Source organism: Cryptotermes secundus, unplaced genomic scaffold, assembly GCF_002891405.2.
Source record: "Cryptotermes secundus unplaced genomic scaffold, Csec_1.0 scaffold1054, whole genome shotgun sequence".
Classification (NCBI taxonomy): Eukaryota; Metazoa; Arthropoda; class Insecta; order Blattodea; family Kalotermitidae; genus Cryptotermes; species Cryptotermes secundus.
This window is the reverse complement of record NW_019719379.1, coordinates 1,261,090-1,283,653: the sequence shown is the minus strand read 5'-3', so window position 1 is coordinate 1,283,653 and position 22,564 is coordinate 1,261,090. Positions and strand designations below refer to the sequence as shown.

General features: G+C 38.4%; 1 protein-coding gene across 1 annotated transcript; it reads right to left on the bottom strand.

Annotated features, from left to right (window-relative positions):
* Positions 1-2,111: 2,111 nt before the first annotated feature.
* On the bottom strand, positions 2,112-16,058 carry LOC111865958. The gene is made up of 6 exons (XM_023854404.2): positions 15,971-16,058; positions 11,676-13,282; positions 8,559-9,019; positions 6,765-7,059; positions 3,907-4,176; positions 2,112-2,458 (listed from the first exon to the last, which is right to left on the bottom strand). The coding sequence occupies exons 2-6, from the start codon at positions 12,033-12,035 to the stop codon at positions 2,447-2,449; spliced, it is 1,398 nt and encodes a 465-aa protein (XP_023710172.1). The 5' UTR covers positions 12,036-13,282; positions 15,971-16,058; the 3' UTR covers positions 2,112-2,446.
* Positions 16,059-22,564: the final 6,506 nt, after the last annotated feature.

Below are 22,564 nucleotides of genomic sequence, written 5' to 3'. Positions count from 1 at the left end.
CGGGTCGCATACCACCCGATGGCCACAGATTCCATATGTCTGTTCTAGACTCAGTGATATCATGAGTTCATATATTCACACACTGCAAACTATAGTTTTCATTTTCCCATACCGTAGCTATTCTTCAGAGTTGATTTTCTACCTGGTGAATTGTTTACTTTGTAAGTGATCAACAATACATCCATGGAAAGTAGGCCACTATCGCTTGATAAACACACACTTTGATAATGCGAATATAAGCAATGGTTCATGTTTAGATTTCGCTTCTGCTTTGAGGTGTTGTGGTCACAATTAGCACCAGCAAGCCTGCTATGATAGGACACCAGTTTCAAGCCACGCGTTATAATTCGCACATTCACACAAGAAACATCGACCGTGTGCCAGGCAATTCATGCGTTAGCGAAGCGCAAAGAATTTTAGCAACATTTAATCTCGTGCGCACAGTGTATAGTTTATGACAACATCCTTAACCACGGAAAATGTATAGTTTATGGCAACTCCTTAACCACGGAAAATGTATAAAAATGGAATGACAGGCGCCATCTTAATATGAAAAACGTGGAAGCATATTCATATAATGGAGTTCATTTGTTATACTTGTATTAAGCCGTAAACAGTACCAAGTAAATCTGTGTATAGAAAAAGAGACCAGACGGCGGCCATCCTTTTAAAAAATGAGTGGTTTATATTAAATACATAATGTATGATTGTTTCGCTTTGTAGAAGTATTCACATGGGCGTGTGTTTTATGTCATGGCGTGGATTTTTAAGCGTTTTCATAACTAAGCGAACCGTTGTCATATCTAATTATCCGGTTGCCTTAACGCGTTCATCAACCGCACTGCTTGCGGACCGATTTTTACATAATTTGATATTATAATTTGGGGTTCTCACGCCTGTAGTTATGAAGAGTTTCATCTTCTGAGATATGACAAATTACACGACGTTATGTCCCAGAAGATAGAACTCTTGGTGTTATAAATATGTGCCACTCTGTGGTTTGAGTTATGATAATGTTCAATTCTGTAGTCAAAGCATAAGTTACCCTTTATTCGAGTACATCAGATAAGTTATAAATATTATGAGCCAAATATTTTCCATAGTCAGTAGTTTTGAAATATCATAGGACAAAGTTTTGATGTACTATTTTGACTGTGACTTTCTTTCAGAGGGTCAAAATAGTTTTCAAAGGCACAGATTTGCCTTACGCGACAGTGTACGTTCGTCGAACTTGTTTTTCTTTGGAAAGGAACTTCTTCAAATATCTAAGTGTTTCTATTATGTATTTCCCATAATAAGATATCTTGAATAAATTTATGGATAATGTTCTATATAATATAAGCTCTAGGAATCTCCGAACTCCACGTTTGCTTCTCGCTGTCATTGATTCACATAGGTATATCCGTGATTTATACACCTTCTGACTTGAAGACTAAAATATGAGAATCGGTATCGAATTCCTTCCAATGTCATTTTCCAGATTTAAGGGAGGAACATAGACTGAGGGCGTCTGAGAACAGGGTATTGAGGAGAATATTTGGACCGAAGATAGATGAAGGTACAGGAGGTTGAAGAAAACTGCATAATGAGGAGCTTCATAACTTATACTATTTTCCAAGTATAGAGTGATCAAGTCGAGGAGGATGATGTGGGCAGGGCATGTAGCAGGAAGGGGGGAGACGAGGAATGCATATAGGATATTGGTGGGAACGCCAGAAGGAAAGAGACCACTTGGAAGACCAAGGCGTAGGTGGGTGGACAATATTAAAATGGATCTTAGAGAGACAGGATGGGATGGTATGGATTGGATCGATCTGGCTCAGGATAGGGACCAGTTGAGGGCTCTTGTGATCACTGTAATGAACTTTCGGGTTTAATGAAATGCTAGAAGTTCTTGAGTAGCTGCAGAATTGGCAGCCCCACAAGAAGGGCTCAGCTCCATGAGTAAGTAAGTAAGTCATTTTCCAGAAGCCGTGTCCTTACACGCGCCTTAATTCTCGAGACGTTTGACATTTAAACCATTTCTTAGATATGGTTAACTTAAGCACATTAGTTCAGGACTGAAAACGCAGTTGACAACTAGCAGCACATGAGAACAGAAACAAATTGGATTGGTTAACATTTCCTCGCTTAATTCGTTTTATGTCGTACGAAGAAAGCATTGTGAGATATAACATTTCAAATAGATGAAAGCATTCAGGCTGTGTTTCTGAACACCGACACATGAAAAGGCAGTAGTCAGTATTTATGTAAACTTAATCGAATTAATGCTCACACAAAGTTACACGGCCACTCGCTGTGTTAATGACGAGTTTCTTTACCAGTTCCACGTTGTTTTGATGGTCTGATACTGGTCACTGTTCCATGAGGGCTCGTTCATTGTTGAAACCGTCTTCGAAGCTGATGCAGCACACTGTGGAACCGGTGTCTGATTCCATGTCAGTTCTTACGTAGTAGCCTGAAAATGAAGAACGAGAAAATTGCAGGTTAACGTGGAAAATGAATAAAAGTTGAAGTTTTAGGTACATTAAATGTTTTATGATGATCATGGCAAAGATGTATAACAACTGAGCTCCCAGATCTTCTGTCGCTTCCAGTGGTATTAGTTGGCTGAGGCACTATGCTACAAGCTGGAAGGTCGCCGCTTCGATTCCCGGTCACGTCATTGGATTTTTTAAAATTTACCCAATCCTTCCCAGCCGCACTATGACCCTGGGGTCTACTCAGCCTCTAATAGAAATGAGTACCTGGAATCTTCTTGGGGGTAAAGGCGGCCGGCGTGTAGGTNGAAGGTCGCCGCTTCGATTCCCGGTCACGTCATTGGATTTTTTAAATTTACCCAATCCTTCCCAGCCGCACTATGACCCTGTGGTCTACTCAGCCTCTAATAGAAATGAGTACCTGGAATCTTCCTGGGGGTAAAGGCGGCCGGCGTGTAGGTCTGACAACCTTACCGCTATCTGTGAACCGATTGTCTAGACAATGTGTGAGCCTCGACGTCTTACAATCTTACAGGCCTTCACGGCCTGTTACAGGCATAGCTTTAAGTTTTTTATTAACAATAATTGGCGAATGGCACTTGGCGCTGGGAGAAGGGGCGAACTGGGGGCAGTGAAAGGGCTTGTGTTTGGGTTTAGCGGATCTACTACATTGATGTTGCTGGCATGAATGGAGGTGGTTGGACTTCCCATTGTATGGCGGTCATGCCAGTCTCACTGCATTAGCTATAAAATTGTATCTTTTTTGGTGTGGGGGGGGGGAAATCCGCATTCACAAATATGTAACTTTCTAGTGACGTTGTAATTTTTATATTTATGTACTATGTAATCTAGAATGCAGGTCCGAGAAAGGTGTTTGAATGTAAGAAACATTAACAGAAAGATAAAACTGTTGCGTAATGAGCGGCTTCATGATTTGTGTTCTTCGCGTGATATATGCTACTTTATGAAATAATGAGGTACGTGTATAAGTAGCATGCATAGTGGAATGAGAAATGTATACAAAATTTTGGTTGCAGAACTTCAGCGGATAGGGGGTGTCGCGTGGTTAGCACAACGAATCCCCACTACCATTAATCTCGGTTTTCTAGACCTGGCACTAACTTCGCCGACAAGCAGCGGTCGCTTGGTCGTATACTCGTAGTTCGCTTGCGGACCAAAGCCACGGAGTTTTGTTTTTTGGTTGAAGCATTATAGGAGAAAAATAATCACTCGAGAGATCTAGGGGTGGATGGAAGATATCAGAATGAATAAAAAGAAACAGGATATGAGGGTGTGGACTGGTATGAACACTGCGATGAACCTTCGGATTGACCTGAAGCAATTGTTTAGTTATCTGAGTAATGTTAGTTGTTCAAGAGGTCCATATACCAAATAATTGCTTGAGTAATCGAGTGTTTATTCTTACATTGTCTTCCGAGCGTGGCAGAAGACATTCGTTCGTGTTGTTTCTAGTAGCCCCACGGCTGAGGCTCATGTCTACATCGTTCATGTCTCCGCTCCCAACACAGTACTTGCAGCGCATCTTAGTGTCGTCTCCCACACTAACCGATCGCGTGATGATACACAGAGTGGCTGAAGACACGATAAACATAACTGTTGGAACCACTACAGCGATCACCAGCTCTCGCCAAGTCTTCTGTAGATCGAATCTCGCCACTACGAAAAAGTCGTTGTTCTGTGAGAGACAGAAACAGATATATGTACTCTTGAAGTGTTTCTTTAAATTTCTGATGCTAATATTAAGGAAGAAATTATAAGTACAGAGCATGTTTATAACATTTTATGTATCAACAATCGCCCATATGTGTGCGACAGTAAGAAATTAGAAAATAAAATAATCAGCATATTCCTCTTTTTTTCTTTTCATGACACTTTGTTCTTACATGAAACATATGATCAGTAATACCAAAATGGTGGCCATAAGAAATTCTGAGATGAAAGAGATATTAACGGAACTCACTGAAGGATCTCCTTAAATGTTGTATTTTAATAAATTTCGTAAACTTATGCAGTTTCTCTTAAGATACGTTTTTGTAGACGGTTATGGCGGTCGCTTAAAATCTATATTTATTTTTGTCCCACTTACGAAATTTGGATGAGGATAAATAAAAAATATGCATAAAAACTGTATATGGAACACTTTATGTTTAGTATATATGTTTTTAAGTTGCAGACTTTCGAAAATATGAGGCTATGCCCGACAATTTTGAGATAATATGAATCTGCATTATAAGTACCCCTATGTATGTACAAAACACAATAAGTACATTTCGTAATTATGGAGCTATAATTTCAATATCCTGTAGATTTAATAATATGAAAGAAAGTACACAAATTCTTTTTTGAACTTCATGATGATTTTCAGAGAACTTTTAGGGAAGAATTCGAAGAGAAACGATCAGATTGTTTTAATAGGAAATGCAATTATTGCTGAAGTTTAAGTCGTTAAAATATAATTATGAATTCCACTATGTGAGGCAGATTTACAGAAAAAAATCACACTTTCGTCCTGATGCTAATATTTTAATGTTATTTGCATTTTGAAACAAGATATTTATATAGACTTCCTTACAGTGTTCGTGAAAGTGGAGAAAGTGGCGCATATATTATTTGTCAGAATTCATTCTCCTATTTGGATTCACAAGTTTTGATTTCCTATACAAGTGTTCTCTGAATATGAAACTAATAACTTAAAAATTGAGGCTATTTTATATGAAGGATAAAGCATAGTGGAATATTTGTTTCTGATTATTTTTATTCCGTGTATAATGAATAAGCATGGTCTGAAGTAATGTTTTTGAGCCAAATGCCGTCCAAATGTCTGCATTCAGGGTTGCGTTATATTGACATGAGAATATTCATGGAACCGGTTCTGCGTTATCACAGCGAGAGAAAAGAGTGTCTACAAAGTGAGAATTGTATACTTCGTCAAATTTCATTTTAAACTATTAATTATCTGTTTGTTTCCTCATATTTGCTACAAAAGGCCCGAAGAGTCGAGATCCCAGTATCTGCGTAGTGTTTGCATATCTCTGTGAATACTGCAGGAACTATTTGTTTGTGATTGAAAACGGCATGATATAGTGATATAATTTGGTGGAACAACACGAAAATTGCCTTAAATATGACGCACTCCCTGAAGATGATTTTGTATGACCGAGACTCTTCGGGGATTTAACAAGATGTAATCGTCGCAAGGAAATAAACTGGATATTAGATGCTAATCTGGTTCTAATACAGACAGTATATCTGGAGAATGAGCCCTATCAAAATATACTGTGGCGTATCCGCTGAAAGTTGAAATATGAGGTGTGGCAATAAAGTCCTCAGACTCGTGCTGCAGAGTTCACAATAAGTGGCGGTGAAATGAAGTGGTATCTAAGTTTAGTTCTATCTCTTACCAACACATGACAAGGGCCATACAAGTCCAGTCACTTATAATTCATGAGTTGGAGCTCAGTGAGTTGTGTTTTAACTGCTGTCAATAAGCTACGAGTGAATATCACATTTTGTGTGAAACTGGGTGAAACGCCGACAGAAACTTACAGAATGTTGCAAACTCTCTGGTGATGAAGCCTATTTGAGTGGTTTAAACGAATCAAAGACGGTAGTGAGGATCTCCAGGATGATCCAAGAAGCGGGCGCCCTTCGACCTCTCGAAATACCGACACATTCGCAAATTACCATGAATTACACGAGATCGTCGATGACTCACAATGATGTCGGTTGAATTAACCATCAATAAGGAGACGGTTCATACATCCATGAAGATTTACGGAAGAGGATGATAAGCCAAAATTTGTCCCACACAGACTCACGGATGAGCAGAAGCAACAGAGGCTCACATCATGCCAAGGCTTCATCTAGACTTGTCAAGACAATCCCAGTTTTCTGATTTCAGTGTAACTGGAGATGAGTCATTTCTATTTAGTATGACCCAGAGACGAAACTTCAGAGCATGGAGTTGACCTCAAAGTCATCATCAAGGCTCAGAACATGTCTGTTGCAAAAGTAGAAGATGAAAACCAAGCTAATCATATTTTTTGACAACCAGGTCATGATCCGTAAAGAATTTTTGCCTGAAGAGCAGACAGTCAGTAGTGCTTCCTACGTTGAGGTTACATTCTTGTTGAAGAGCATTTCCCGGGTGAGGCCACAGTTTCGACAGGTATATACAAAACATCAGAATAATGCGTGACTTGATGTGCCGCCAGTTGCTGAAATCTGATATATTGTGCAAGATGGTAAGGAACGCTGCTGTACCTTATCATAGAAGCAGGGAAACCGCGACTGCGCCGAATTGTTCCTGCCGTCCCTGCCGTGGGTGCCAAAGAATTCCTTACACTCTCCTCGGAGTGTGTTCACGCAGGCGTCCAGGTTAATGTACAGCCTGCTGGAGTTGTAGATGGTCAGTTCCGACTGCATGGGCAGGAACCTCTGTGTGGGATCCACAGGTCGCGTCTTGTTTGCGTATAGGGCCCACAGTGTCGTGAAATTCATCGATGGAGTTGGGATTAAATCTTCGTCCAGAAGTGTGCCGTTGATACAATCTGTTGCTCTTAGGGAGGAACAAATCAGACAGTATAGCGGATTTTATTTACATTCACCAGTCTTCAAAAATTCCTCTCTAACTTTGGGTCAATATAAATTTGAAGTTTGAACAACTTATATACTTCGCCAAAAATCCATTGGTTATCATGCCAGTAACATATATTCCATAGCACATACATGTATACATACACACATGCATACATACTCTCTGACTGAATACTGATGGTGGATGGAAGCTTCTTCCACTTCTAAACGTTGTTGGCTGATACGAAATTCCCTTCCCCTACTTTTCTCCACTGTCTTCATGACTCAGCAGGTCTTTTCATACATACGAGAGGGAAGTCAGTAAATAGGTCACAAATGTATATAAAACGTGAAACTTTTGATATTCAAACCTGGAAAAAAAAGTTTATTTCTCGACATATCCTCCACCCACCCCGATACACTTGTCCCGTCACTATACCAGTGCCTCGAAACCCGCACCGTAGAAGTTTTTTGACTGTTGTCTTAGTCGCTTCCGCACCTCGTCGGACATCATCTGCGGCTTTCGAATGCCCTTTAGAGAATTTCTCGACCCAATTTTGAACCGCTTTACGCTACAAACACTTCCCATCGCAAACAGGAAACATTTTTATATGAATACCCGTTGAATTGAGTCCTTTCCCACAAAAATAACACAACAGAACTCTGATCTCGACAGTACACCCTCAAGCACAGTAGCCATTTTGACTACTGAAACCAGCCTCTGAACATTTGCACGCGCGCTTGCTACCTAGGCTCTCATGAAGCTGGACTATACTGCTATCTAGTGATACACATAGAAAGCCTATTACATCCATTACAGTTGTTTAACTTCAATTTGTGACTTATTTACTGACTCCCCCTCGTACAGACATACATACAATACATGTATAATACAAACCAACGCAAATGCATATCAAGTCGTTCATTCCATAACACCATGTTCTGAAAACCTAAGAGTCTATGGGGAAGATAGTGTTCTGCTAAACTTGGCAAAGAAGTATATGTATGTAAGATCTGAGGCTTTCACGGCGGTGACTATGAAGAAAGCAGTCTTCTGGGATTTGGCACCATGTATATGTGGTGTTAACCGACGTTTCGGAGGAACGTATCGCCTCCATCTTCAGGATAGAAGAAAAAATAAGAAATCTGCAAGCGAAGAGACCGTGAGAACCGGTAAAAGCAGTCTGCATATACACGGTGCCAAATCCCAGAAGACTGCTTTCTTCAAGTATATGTATGTTTTAAAAAGTACATATTTATGCTCTATAATTAATATATAAATAGGTGCTGTTGGAAAACTTAATTAACCACTCGAAATGTGATGAGTTCTGAGAGTTTCCGGAGTGGGTCAACTTCGAGAAGGAAAAAGTAACAGGAGTGATAATAATTGTTTGTACGGAGCCAAGAATGAAATAGCTGGTACATGCTATTCTGTTTTATACAATGGAAAATAAAGGACTCGTATGCATAAAGTTTACTTACTTTAGGCCTAAACCGTCTGTTGTCTTCGTCGTTGTCTGGCACGATGTGATCAGAACTTGATCTGTGTTCCTGTGCCAAATTTCGGTGGGTTCTATTCTCTCGCCTGGATCAGATCCATTTGTACTTGTGAGCGCGAAAACATTTGTACACTCTCCGCTGTACACGAAATCATCATATAAGACGAATACATTAGCATTTGTTGTCGCGATTTTATTACAGTAACGATCACAAATTAACTGCTGTTTTATTTCGACACAACGAGATTTTGTACACTCAAAGAAACCGCTCATCTTCATGTTATCTCGCTCACTGTCTAGTGAAATGCCATCCGCCTTGTATTTGCACTGATACGCATCGCTCCAGTTGGCGCAGTGTCCTAGCGAGCAGTTGAATAGCCCTGTCAAGGATCCGCACTCGGACCCATTGTTGCAGTTGAACTTCTTCAGTGCTGCTGTGTCCACCTGCAGATAAAACATATTATTATGAATAATTGAATTGAATTGAATTAGGACGTTCAGCTGCCACACAAATAAATAAGAATTAATTGGGTTACTATTATTATTATTATTATTATTATTATTAACTTCTGTGTGTTTATGTATGTGTACTGTCCTTTCTCACCACAATGGAATAACTATTCGAAATGTACTTATTTTATTTTCTCACCTGTTAATGCTAACTTTAATTTTTCTTGGAATTATTATTAATTTAATGTCATTATATAGACTGTCTTATTTGTATTTTGTCTTTTAGTTATATCCGTATTTCTGTGTACTCGTGCCATGTTTCTTATTGGCCTCTGTGCTGTTAAGTTTGCACGTAAATAAACACGAATTGAATTGAATAATAATAATAATAATAATAATTATTGTTATTATTATTATGTAGGATTTGAGGCGTTCACTGCGGTTGTTATAAAGAGTGCTGTCTTCTGGGATATACCGCCGTGTAGTCCGTTGAAAGCCAACCGACGATTCTAAGGAACACATCGCTATGCTGTCCAACTACTTTCCCGCTGGTTTCTTCGACCCTGAAGATGGAGGTGATATGTTCCTCCGAAACGTCGGTTGGCTTTCAACGGACTACACAGCATTTTATACGTGTATATTCACTCATGGAGCTGAGCCCTTCTTGAGAAGCCTCCAATTGTGTAGCTGCTCAAGACTTTCCCAGCATTTTAGGGAACCCGAAGGTTCATTATCGTGTTCACAAGAGCCCTCCACTGATCCCTATCCTGAGTCAGATCAAGCCAATCCATACCGTCCCATCCTATCTTGATAAGATCGATTTTAATATTGTCCACCCACCTACGTCTTGGTCTTCCCATTGGTGCGCTATACGAGTATATACATACCGTTTAATAATTCGTTCTTATTTATCCATCCTTTTTCAGCTACATAAATACTAAATATGTTGTTTAAGCACCACACCATGAAGACCAATGGGGTGGAGATATTGCTCCACACATTCTTAGTCTCGACACTGTGTTAACTATATAAATGTTCTTTAGAGGTTTGTATCAGTGATTGTTCCATTACAACGCACTTAGCTAATGTTGAACATTATACATTGTGTGAAGTATATAATAAATATGTGTACACTGCACGCGTTTTCTCAGCTATCCTGCTTGCGGTTTAAGCATAAAGATGTCGAGAGAATGGCTTGAAATAGATCATGATTGCCTCTGTCATTATCTTTTCGCGCCCCGTACTCTGTAATCACTCCATGCCATTAAGTTTATTATTTCGTTAGCTTTTACTACTAATCTATACGGCATTGCTTCATACTCATCTGTCATGCATAGTTTCTGAGATACGTGTCACTCTTGACCAGGCAGCACATTATCACAGCCCCGGGCATGCATTTTGGGAGCTCCATATCTGACCTTGCATTTAGCTGGTCACAGAGTAAGTAAAAAGTAAAGCTATCCCTGTACCAGTCCGTGAAGGCCCATAGGGTTTTGAGACGTTGAGGCTCCCACATTATCTAGACAATCGGCTCAAAGATGGCGGTAAGGTTGTCAGACTTACGCGCCGGCCGCACTTTACTCCCCAGGAAAATTATTTAATTAATTCCTCGTACTCATTTCTGTTAGAGGCTGAGTGAACCCCAGGGCCATAGTGCGGCTGGAAGGATTAGGTCAACTGAAAAAAAAATCCAATGACCCCATCGGGACTTGAACCCGAAGTTTTTTTTAATCCTTGCCACAGAGTGATATAAATTAGACGGAACATATTTCTAACTTCTACTGATTCACAGTTAAAGCTTTTGTTCTTATTTTTTTGGAGGGCTTGTGGAAATCAGATCTCAGTTCGATGGATCGTCAACTTAATAAGAACGACCTTATCGTCTGTAAATGTCTCCACAAACGCATTTAGCAGTCTTAAATTAGAAAGTTTTTATATGCATCTAATATTAAACAATGGTACCTTTTTTTTAGCACTTAATTCTTATTAACTTTATGATCTCAGCTTGTGAAATCCAGAGTTTTTTTTTTCCAGTTTATGTTATTACAACTGTCAGTGTCTCTACAGGCTATGTTCAGCAGTGATGATGGTAGAATATTTTATTACAGTGTTATCGGAGTATAAAAATTGAAGTAACATTAACAGTAAAAAGAAAATATCACAAAATGGTTGCTATTGAATCTCTATCTTTCTCTCTTGCATAGGACATTCGTGAAATGTTTTATTTATTTTCAATTTCTTAATCCTAGGACAGTCGGTAGTACTTCTTGGACGGGGGTCAGCCCGTCGCAAGGCCGCTACCTATAATAACAGAATAAACGCAGACAGACATTCATGGCTTGAGTGGGATTCGAACCCACGATCGCATTGTTCGAGCGAGCAAAGGCAATTCATAACTTAGGGCGAGGGCACACCAAGGAAACTGACTCCATCCAGTAACATGTGTTCAACTCAGGCTGATAACAATTCTCGGAAAGTGCGGTTGCCAGTTTCCTTGGTGTGCTCTCACCCTTAGACCGCGCGGCCACTGTGATCGGCGCTATTTAATATGATCCCGTCTCATTTATATTACCTGCAGTTACGACATTGTCTGTGAGACTGCTAATAGGCCTACTTTACAAAGAATGAGGAAGAAGTTCTTGAAACGCACCGGTGGACAGGCGAAGGATTGAAGTCTGGAACAGTTCTCCAGTTGCATGTCGGTACCATTGCGCCTGGTCGTCACCATGATCTGCGGACAGAAGCCTGACGTCTTAGTGAGGCACCATTCTCCGCACGATGCCCACGGACAGTTCCTGGGGTTACTGGACTTTATAGTCTGACACGTGACCGGCACGGGCTCCAGCCCAGATTTGAACGCTTTGTGGGATGGGATGTAGATGGCTACAGTCAGATACACCAGAGCTACACAGCTTATCACTACTGTGAGTTGACAGAAACAGATACTGCCGCATATCCGGCGATCTTGCTCCGGAATCAGGCGTTGCTTCTGCTTCCTCTTATGGCCCATGCTTAATGTTGCTTAATAATATCGGGTCATGTGGATTAAAGATGTATTCTCTTTGAGAACAGTCACTGTTTGTCCACCACTTGTTTTTTGATTGAATGTATATGTTCGGAGTGTAATTTCAACATGAGTAATTTGGTTTCGAAGTTGTCGAAACGTCACGTTTTCTTAATATGATTTGATTGATCTGCTCGCAGTGTCTCGGCAGTAAACCGAGTATAGATTCAGATTGCAGTATTGGTATGAAACTACAGTATACATTTCTTTAAAAATATTGTCTGTCAGATTTATTAGCGATAACACGAAATTGCGAAATTGTTCAATTAGTTTTGTTAATAGTCCACTGGAACAGTAAAACGTTACATGCCTTGCTTTTTTTTAGCGTTTACGAAAATAGCTCCTGGAACTAATAATGAAACGCACTTAATATTTAGATAAGTCTGAGGTCCATTCGGGTTCATGTATCTTCACACAACGGTGACTTTTCTTTCTTCTTTGCACCATGCGCACTTATGTAAGTTTATTTTAAATGACATGTCATCAACTAATTATATTCCTTTAAAGTTTTTGTTATTATGTCGGATCTTTTATTTTATTCAATGCAATTTACTTGCTTTATTATACGGATTCACAATTCATTTGTTCTTAAAATCAGTTGCAAGTGCAAACTCCAAAGTTTATTTTCAGTTTGAAATATAATTTACGTAAAAGCAGTGACAGCGAACTCACCCTTGCCCAGGTCACTTCGGAATTGTGTGTGTAATGACAGTTATGATAGCATTACTGTTATTTACCCTGAAATATTATGATTCTTCTGTAAAATGCAGATAATTTCCCCAAACGATGTACTGTAACGTTTCAGTGAATCATGAAGACTTTTGCATGTTGTAACTCGAGGTTACGTGATGCTTTATCTGTCGATGTTAAGCGAAGACTTAATTGATCAGCCCGAGTACAAAGCATTGCGTAAGTTGATTTTTTGTAGACAAAATATGATTTCGGTTTATAGTCTGTATTTTTTCAAGGCTGCTTACGCTGCAACGAACTGAGCTAATTATTTAGTTTGGTATGCTTATTTCGGTGGCCGTTGGTGTTATTAGTTTTAATTTATTCTATTATTAATGCAGTTTTAAAAAACTAAATTCCTGTTCGCTAATGCTTTAAAATGTGTGTTATGGTTTGTATTACAATAGGTCTGTGGATTGAGAGTTTCTGTCCAAAGAAGGCACGTTGTGGAAAGTAGTGACCCCCTAAAAGAGAGAAAATGAAAGACAAGTTAAAAATTTATGATTAAAAATAAATAATATAACCTAAAATATATTTCAGTATACTGTTACAGCGAAATATATATTGTTCTATATAAAATACTGTTTTCCCTTCGTTTCGCATAGTCTTGGTCGGATTACGCGGCTGTTTTCACTGCAATAGCGATCTATGTAAACCCTTGTTAGTTTCTTGAAACCGTTTAATTCCTGAACCAATGACTGGTCGACTCCACTACAATATATAATAGAAAATTAAGGAACGATAATATATGTAAGTCTTGGACACAGCTGCTGCAGACCGAATTTGGTATACAATTGATCAGGAACTGTACTTGGCATTAGAAAGGAAAAGTTGAAGGCCAGTTTCTGCTGATAGTTCAGTTTCGACTTTTTTATTATTATTGCTCTTAGTGGGGTGAGACTGAGTCCACGTGGTACTGCGGCCACCACTGGCCTATCGTACCAGCCCCACGTGATAGATGATGGTGATTGTGGAGTAACTGATGGAGTGAAGATTGGCAATGGAAGCCGAAGTACTCGGAGAAATTCTGCACCTATGCCACTTTGTCCACCACCCGGGCTCAAACCCGGGAAGCCAGCGACTAACCGCCTGAACTGTGACACGGCCTCTGTCGACATATAACTGGTACCAGACCTAGTTTCGTTCATTTTCGTACGGACCTGTATGCGTGGCTTCTTGTAGTTCTGGTCTCGAAATTAGTGTTTTAAGAGAGTGGGGATACGTACACAGCTTAAAATGAACTGGTAATCGCAGCAGTAACACACTTCAATTCTTTCCCGAAGGTGTCCAGCATACGTTTATTCTGATCGAGGCATTTCTTGGGACTTCTGTGGCCGTTCAACTGACTGTCGGAATATTCAATAGACTACGAAAGCCTCTTTACTCTATATTCATTATTCATAATCATATCTGACTTATCACAGGGTTAAGTAACCTCTATAATTGAAACAGTGTCGTTAAATAGCATAATAAGAAATAAGTTTTCTGCACTTAAAAAGAACACTGATCTCCACTGAATACAGTAAATTATTTAGGTCATTTATTGTAACTGATTTGTCACAAATGTCGTGTAGTCTGTAGGCCTCTACAGTCATGAAGACAGATGTCTACTCATATAATGTATTAATGATCTAAGAAATTACTTCGATCTGTCCGTTTCGACTTTTGTTGTTCGATTCAATTTAGGTTCATAGTTAAAGATGTGCACGTGTCTTTCTAATCGCGTGGCAGATTTTAATCAAATTTGATATTGGCCTGTTATAACGTAGGCCTATATTATATGGATACAACGTCGCATAATTTGCTTTAATCCACTTTAATATCCACTTTACTCAGGAGCCTAATTTAGATACCTTCCCGCTGGCCCAATATGCCGACACAGATGTCTGCCGTGCAGTGTTCAAATCCATGGAGCAAACAAGCACAGGAACAAGAAGAGGGATATCACGGTTAAACACGTTTATTTACAATTATAAAAGACAAGTCCGTCCAGTGTGACTATTTCAGTTTTCTCACTTGATGATTCACTAGCCTTACAGCGGGCCAAGAAATCATAACGGACTATATAAGAATCTCCTTACTCAAGTTACATAGGAGGCACAACATCGGCCACCCAGAAGAGAGACAACAGGGGTTATTGACACGAACTGTAAGGTTTGTGAATTTTAATTTTGAACAACGTTTTTAAAACTTTAAAACAACTTTAAATATTTCTACAACCAGAAAGGCTGCTGTGACTGATAGATGGAACATTGTGTAATTGGCAATACATGTGTAATTGATATGACAACTGTTGTGATAGTGATTTCTAAAAAGTGTTTGGTGCCTCTGAAGATGATCCAAACGGATCGAAACATGTACGGCTAGTGAATCATAAAGTGAGAAAACTGAAATAGTCACACTGGACGGACTTCTCTTTTATAATTGTAACTGCTGGTGTGACGGACCAAAAATGAAACAAATCAAATTAACGTTTATTTACATTTTATATGCTTTAATGTTATGTATCAAAATTAATATTCTTATTTTTTGGAAAAATTAGCCGAATTCTCTTTCAAAGATGAGGAAAGCTCAAACGCTTATTTTGAGAGACTAGTAGTAAGAAATAAAATGGCGGGCCACATGCTGCCCGCGTGGCTCAAGTTGGACAGCCGTGATGTACTAAAGAGACGTATACAGTATATGAAAACAGTTTGAACTTCATTCTGGCGGCTCTTATTTCTTCCTTCGGTTCCAAAGTGGTTTCGTAGTATATGTTAACAGTAATTTTATAACGGGTTGAGGCATATTTCTCAACAATGCATAATACGTATTAGCTTCGCAGTGTATATTCTTCGGCATAGATACTCCACTTGACTTCACGCGTATTTACGGAAATCGGTGTATAAAACTCTCAGTGAAACCAATTGAATAAACTTGTTATATTGGTTTAGATTTGACAAAATGAAGTGTCATCTAATATGTAAGCTTAAGCATAACTTTTGGTACATGTAAATAATTATTGTTAATGCTGCTGTCATCGACTATGTGTAGTCTCGGTAATGAGAGCGTCGATACGAAACAGTTAAAAATTAATAATACGAATTATATTATTAGTGATTAAATATACAGACTATAATTTTATCTTCATCGCATTGCAATGATTCACTCACGTTACAGGATGATCGTTGGAGAACAGAAGACGTGGTACGGTCGCCTAGGTAACTTCACACACACTGTTTTGTTGCGAGCAGTGTCTAGTTCATCGTTACAACGAACTGAAGAAGACGAGGGGGGAGTTATTTTGACAAATACTATCGAAAATTATTGCGCTTGCGTGACCTATGCTTCCGTGTATTGCCGACAGAGTCCGCCATCTCCTGTAGTTGAAACGCTTTTTACCGTCGCCATTTTGTTTGTTAAGCTTTTCCTCTTGAGCACCAGGTTCGCTGGCGAGAAGGCGATCGATAGACGGAGTATTTACTTTAGTAATGCATTACAGGCATCCCTCCGTATTAGCAAATTTGCTTATTCTCGATCGAGCTGAAAATAATACATTATCACTGATTTTCTTTGAATTGTTTTCTGCGGTGCATATTCGCGAACTTTATCGAAACCGCGAACGTTGTATCACGGTCCAGCTTAGTGCGCACGTCGCTATTGTACCACCAGCATCTTACTAAATATAGCATCTGCGTTTGTGTTTTGTATTTTCTGTACATTTATTCATCTCACAAGGAAGATAAGTGATTTTGACATCTAAGTGTAAAGGCACTGAATAGTGATAATGCTAATAATAATAAATTAATAGAAAAAAGAGTAGATGCATATAGTTATCACACTTCAGGAACTAATCCGCTATCATCTGGATAACTTATCCCTCGCGACTGCCTAGGTATGCTTGGATAGAGAATTTCATATCAATTAATTTATAAATAAGTGGACTTTTTCTGGTTTTTCTCTTCCCCGCGGAGCTCTTTTCGCTTCAAAAAATACTGTTCATGCCCTAAAATAAAATCGATAATTATAAAAAATGGGACAGGACAGGACAGGTTTTATGGCAGGAAAATTATACTGAATTATGCTACCCATTTTCTATCAAATGCTTATGACGATACATCGAAGAACTGCATAGAATCTTTGAAGATAGTCTTCAGTAAAGACATGCTATGATATTCTGTAACTGTAGCTCCTTGCCGAGTCGTGTATGACTAGAGGATGTGCATGCCATGTGCTTGAAGAAAATTGGCTGGAGTCTTCGAGACCATAAATAATTGGTGCTAGATTAATACTGTCCGTAGAAAATTATTTTTATGCTGGTGTTCGTAATTAAACCACAGAATTCCAGGTTTCCTCGCAGACTGGTTTTATTTAAGGCGACATTCACTTTAAGACATAATCCAAGTATAACATGAAATGATCCATCTCGAAAAAAGTTATGAACTCCTTTGGACAAGCATTTTTAAAAACCTTTATCACTTAAACATAATCTTAACGTTAAGAGCCCTTTGTTGTAATTTAATTGCGTGTCACAGAATTAATTTTGGTGGGAGAAGTTTATTGAAGATTTTTGGTCTACAAATTAGAAAAAGTAATTATGTAGTTTAACTTTGAAACTTAAAACCCAAATTTAATTTTGACGGGCTTCAATATGCCGTAAAATTAAGATATCAATTGTGGTATACACAGATTTCGGTACGTAAACGGGACCGCTCTCTATGGAAAATCACAGCGAACTCTTCTAATTGTATACCAATGACTGTCAGTAAATACGGCTTTACAACAGTCGCCACCATTCCCTGTCTTGGACCTGCTATTCAATATCATGTTTTCTACACATAAACAGATTCCTATATTATCGATTTTCATTTGTAGCTTATACCTTAAGTTTAAATTATTATGATACGAGGGAGAGTCAGTAAATAGGTCTCAGATGGAAGTAAAACAACTGTATTGGATTTAATAGGTTCTCCTTGTGTATCGCTAGGTAGCAGAACAATCCAGCTGTATGACAGTTCAGATAGCAGCTGCTCATGCGCATATTCAGAGGCTGGTTTCAGTAGTCAAAATGGCGACCGTCGAGGACCATACTAGCGAGATCAGCATTAGGTTGTTTTTTATTGGCAAAAGGACCCAATGCAAAGGATACTCATAAGAAAATGTTTCCAGTTTACAGTGGGAAGTATGTTTCACTTAAAACGGTTTACAACTCTGTCGAGAAATTCTCTCAAGATCGTTCGAAAGTCGCAGATGATGCTCGACCAGGTGCGGAAGTGAGTTGAGATAACGCTCACAAGACTTCTGTGTTGCGAGTTTGGACGTACTGGTAAAGCGATGGGACAAGTGTAACAATGTTTGTGTGGGTATGTTGAGAAATAAATGTTTTTTTTTTTACACGTTCGAATATAACATGTTTTACGTTCTATATTCATTTGTGACCAGTGTACTGACTCTCCCTCGTACATATGTACCGGGAATGTTCGTTCAATCCAAACAGGACTGGTTTTTATTCTGGAGGTGCCTGATTTGAATCTTGGCCGAGGAACAGACTTTTCTGTTATATCGCGCTTCTTCTCAGTCGTTACAAGCAACTTATGGAATACTGTCTTGAAGTATGCCACGCCCGCTACATACCTGATTCCTTCCAGTTTCTCATCTAATTGAACATGTTTATATTATTATTATTTTCAGTGTGGTGCGAGACTGCGTTCCTTGGTACATAGGCCTTAAATGGTCCATTGTATCATAATCACATGACATGAGAGACGGGAACATTTGATGGAATTGGTTTTATAAAACCGAAGTACTCGGCGGAAACCCATGCCATCGAAATGCGTAAGAAACCGGTCACTAACCATCTGAGATATATCATGGCCTAATTAGACATTAAGTATGCCGTATTCCCTGTAATTAATATGCCGTTGCTAAATATAATAACCAATAAAGTAACCGACAGCTTTATGCACGTTGAAGAAATTAACATTATAAATCTTTGTTTTTTAATTTATTTTTATCTACAACGACACGATCAATTGTTCCGTGTTTGCTGCAGTCGAATTTGTTTTCTGTGTATGAGAAACTGTCTCGGTTATGCCTATTTTAGGCTGACATATTCTTTTTTTCCTCATCTCTGATTCCAGCTTCGTTTTACTTGGCCTTGGTTAAGGTAATAATAATGGCTCTAGAAACACAAATCGTTTGTTGTTATTCCATGGTTGCACGTTTTCTTATAACGTCTGATGCCAGAAGACTTCTTTAATCCATAAAAAATGTTATTTTGAGAGCATGAAATGAAGAGATGTCTTGGGAGACCTAGGCATGGATAAGAGGATAATATTAAAAGGGGTTTTCAAGAGATATAATATGAAAATTTGGACTAAATTTATCTATTATACGATGACACGTTCCTGTGAATGCAGTGGTGAATCTCGAGTTCAATAACACGAAGGTTATTACTTGACCACCTTAGCAACTGTTAGATTCTCAAAAAGTACTTTGCTCCATGGAGTTAGCCGATTAAAAGGTATCTTTAAGAAGCGAATTCTGCGTTTCTGTCCCATCTGGTTAGTGGGACGATCATTCCAGTAGCTTGCTGTTTTTAATCAAACAACTGACACTTTACAAACTGTAAATAAGCTCCATGATCAGAAATACATGACAAGTCACGTATTATGGGTATTAACACAAGGACGAATGAGTGTAATGGCAGAACATTCGCTGCAATTTTCTTTAGTGTCTAGCTAAGTTTTGTTGAATCTCTACCTGCAATGTTTTCATGTGTCATCTACAGCTGCAGTACTGCTGCAACCACTTATTTATAGATGTAGTTTAAGTTGTCACTGTAAAGAAGAAGTTCTTGAGAAGTGCTTTGACAAATAATTATTCTTACTTTATTTGTACAGTGTTACATTTGGATTTAATTCTATAAAATGAAGTTTATCAGAGTCCGAAATACAGAGTGTCCAGGAAAAACTCCGGCGTTCTAGTTATAAATATTTATTCACTGCTTTGACATAAAATTTCTTATTAACTAAAAGTATTACGTAGATAATCTGCCCAAGTTTTACTGTCATTTAGTGCAGTTCACTGTGAGCACACCTGACTGTCCAACAGAAGTCGTAACGAAATTACATTTCACCCCACACCCGAGAGGGCACATCCACAAGGTACTAGTAGCTGAAGTTGACGGCCTCATTTTCCAACAAGATGGCGCACCAGCCAATTTTTGTGTCATTGTACGCATTGCTTTGGGACGAACGATTTCTTATTCGATGGATCGACAGGGGAGGGCCGATTAGTTGGCCCCAACGAATTCCTGGCATAACACCCATCGACTTCTTCTGGGATACATCAGAGACATCGTGCGCAGGGAAAAGGTAGAATCTGTTCCCGATTTACCCCGAAGGATTAGAGCGACTGTCGCTGCAGTGCCTGTTGTTGTGCGCTCTTGGATCTCGGGTGAAGTGGAATTTCGTTGCAACGTCTGTAGCACCGTCAGGTGTGCTCGCAGTGAATTGCACTAAGTGGCAGTAAAACTTTGGGTGGGGGGACTGTCTAATAGTTTGTGATAATAAGAAATTTTATGTAAAAGCAATGAATAAATATTTATAACTAGAACTCAGGAGTTCTTTCTGGAACATCCTGTATTCTATTTCACCATCCTGTTGCAATATTTAAATAATTCTGTTATTTGAAATTCCGTCTTTTTTCTGCATTTTTCGCTGATGTTGGATGGTTATGTAATGATTCAGCGCTGTCACGTTACATTCATTTTTCTGTTCACAACATGTCTGGGCCTCACAGGACCGTCGCTCATCATCATCATCATCATCATCATCATCATCATCGACCTTAGCTCCCACTGTTGCGTAAGGCATTAACAAAGTGTTCCCATATCACGCGGTTCTTGCTGAGACAGGACCGTCACTAGATGCATTAATTGTATTACGTAAGTTGTTTTACTGATTCATTTTTTAATTAACTAAAATATTGTCGTTGATAGTTAAATCCATATGTCATGTCTTGGAGGTTGGAAATTTGTTGTCTCATTGTGTTTTTGCTCCTCAAGGTACAGTTGAATTGCCCTTATCTTGGTATTATTACATTATGATTTTTGTTTCGTGAGGTGTTCGTGGTTGATGAACAGTTATAGTTTCGAAGAAATAACACTTGTATTTTAACTATATAACGCCAGTATTTGAATTAATTTGAGCGCTAATTAAAAACAGTCAGAGTTCTCCCAACATGAACAAGATACTTTGAAATAGCTTACGACGTGTAGTTAATATAACTGATGAAGGCTGTGTTAGGTCGAAACATGCTGTGAATAAATAAGTGAATATAACGTGACAATGAAGAACCGTTACACAACCACGTATTTCAAATAGCAGAATCTTAAAACTCTAGCTCTCTTTCTGTTCTACAGAAATTCTGAACGTAATTGAATTTATGCAAATGCTGTTATAATTTAACCTGCAATGCACCAGGCGATTTTCATATGTTATCAGATGCAGTACGAACACTACAGTTATCTTTGGCCTGAAACCACAATGAAGGAAGTATATGATGTTCGTTCCACATTTGATGACTATAATTCACTCACAAATTATAATTTTACAGTGCATAATATTTTATTGACATTTTGCATTAGGCGGATTTACGAGTATTACCTTCAAAGCGCTGTAACAATCAGTAAATTATTAAGAAATCATTAAGTCTATTCGTATAAAAATTACGTACATATGAATTTCTTCTGTCAGTGTGTTTTACTGAGTGTCTGTTATAATTGAGCTGAATTGGAAATAAAATGACAACTTATATAACTTAATAAAATTCTTTGCAATTTTCAGGAAGTCCTCCTTCATTATAGTTAAAAAGGGAAATGGAAGTATATTTCATCAAAGTGACTTCATTTGACATGTTTTATTTTTAAAATATTTACCAGTTGAATGAAGATCGTGATTTAGTGAAGAAACAATGAGCAATAATGTCACGCCATCTTCAGCTTTTTTAAGCAAACAGTATCAAGTTTGATGTAAGTGGAAAATAAGTGTTACATTAATTATTTTTGTATTGTCTTAACGCAGCATATTTAACATGTTGCTGCCTGATGTAACAGTACCAATAATAAGAGTCATACATTGTACAAATGTCTGTTGCAGTTTCATGTCACATAAGATAGATTTGATTTTAAATTACAGCATGTAATTCTTATGTTAATGTTATATGGTATAGTATATCATTCTTAACCTCTGAAACGCATATGAAGGTAAATCATAACAGTTTTAAGTGATATCGAGTCATTTCTGAGCATTATTTGATTAAAACTTAGTTTTAAATTATTATTTATAGTTATGTTTAGCCCTATAGAAGCTTTAGAATTCATTTCTGGTGTTCCTCCGTTACCTTATTTACTTTTTGTGAAATTATGAAATTATATGTAAGCTTTGAAACTGCATCATCGATGAAGAATTTCGAGGTTGCCTTAGATGCCCACCTCATCTGTATTAAATCGAGTATATGGTTCTGCATTTCCGCATTACAGTGTGGAACAGCAAATCTTGAACAAAGACTAGTAATCTAGTATGCATTATTATGTAAAATGTCATGGAAAATATCCATATCTGATAATTATTTCTTAGCAATTGATTTGTGATGTTAATAGTAACCTTTCGGAAAGAATTTCTCGCAAAACTCCGTGGCCTGTAGTCCGTAAGCGAACTATACCGACCGATCGACCGCCGCTTGTCGGCGAAGTTAGTGCCAAC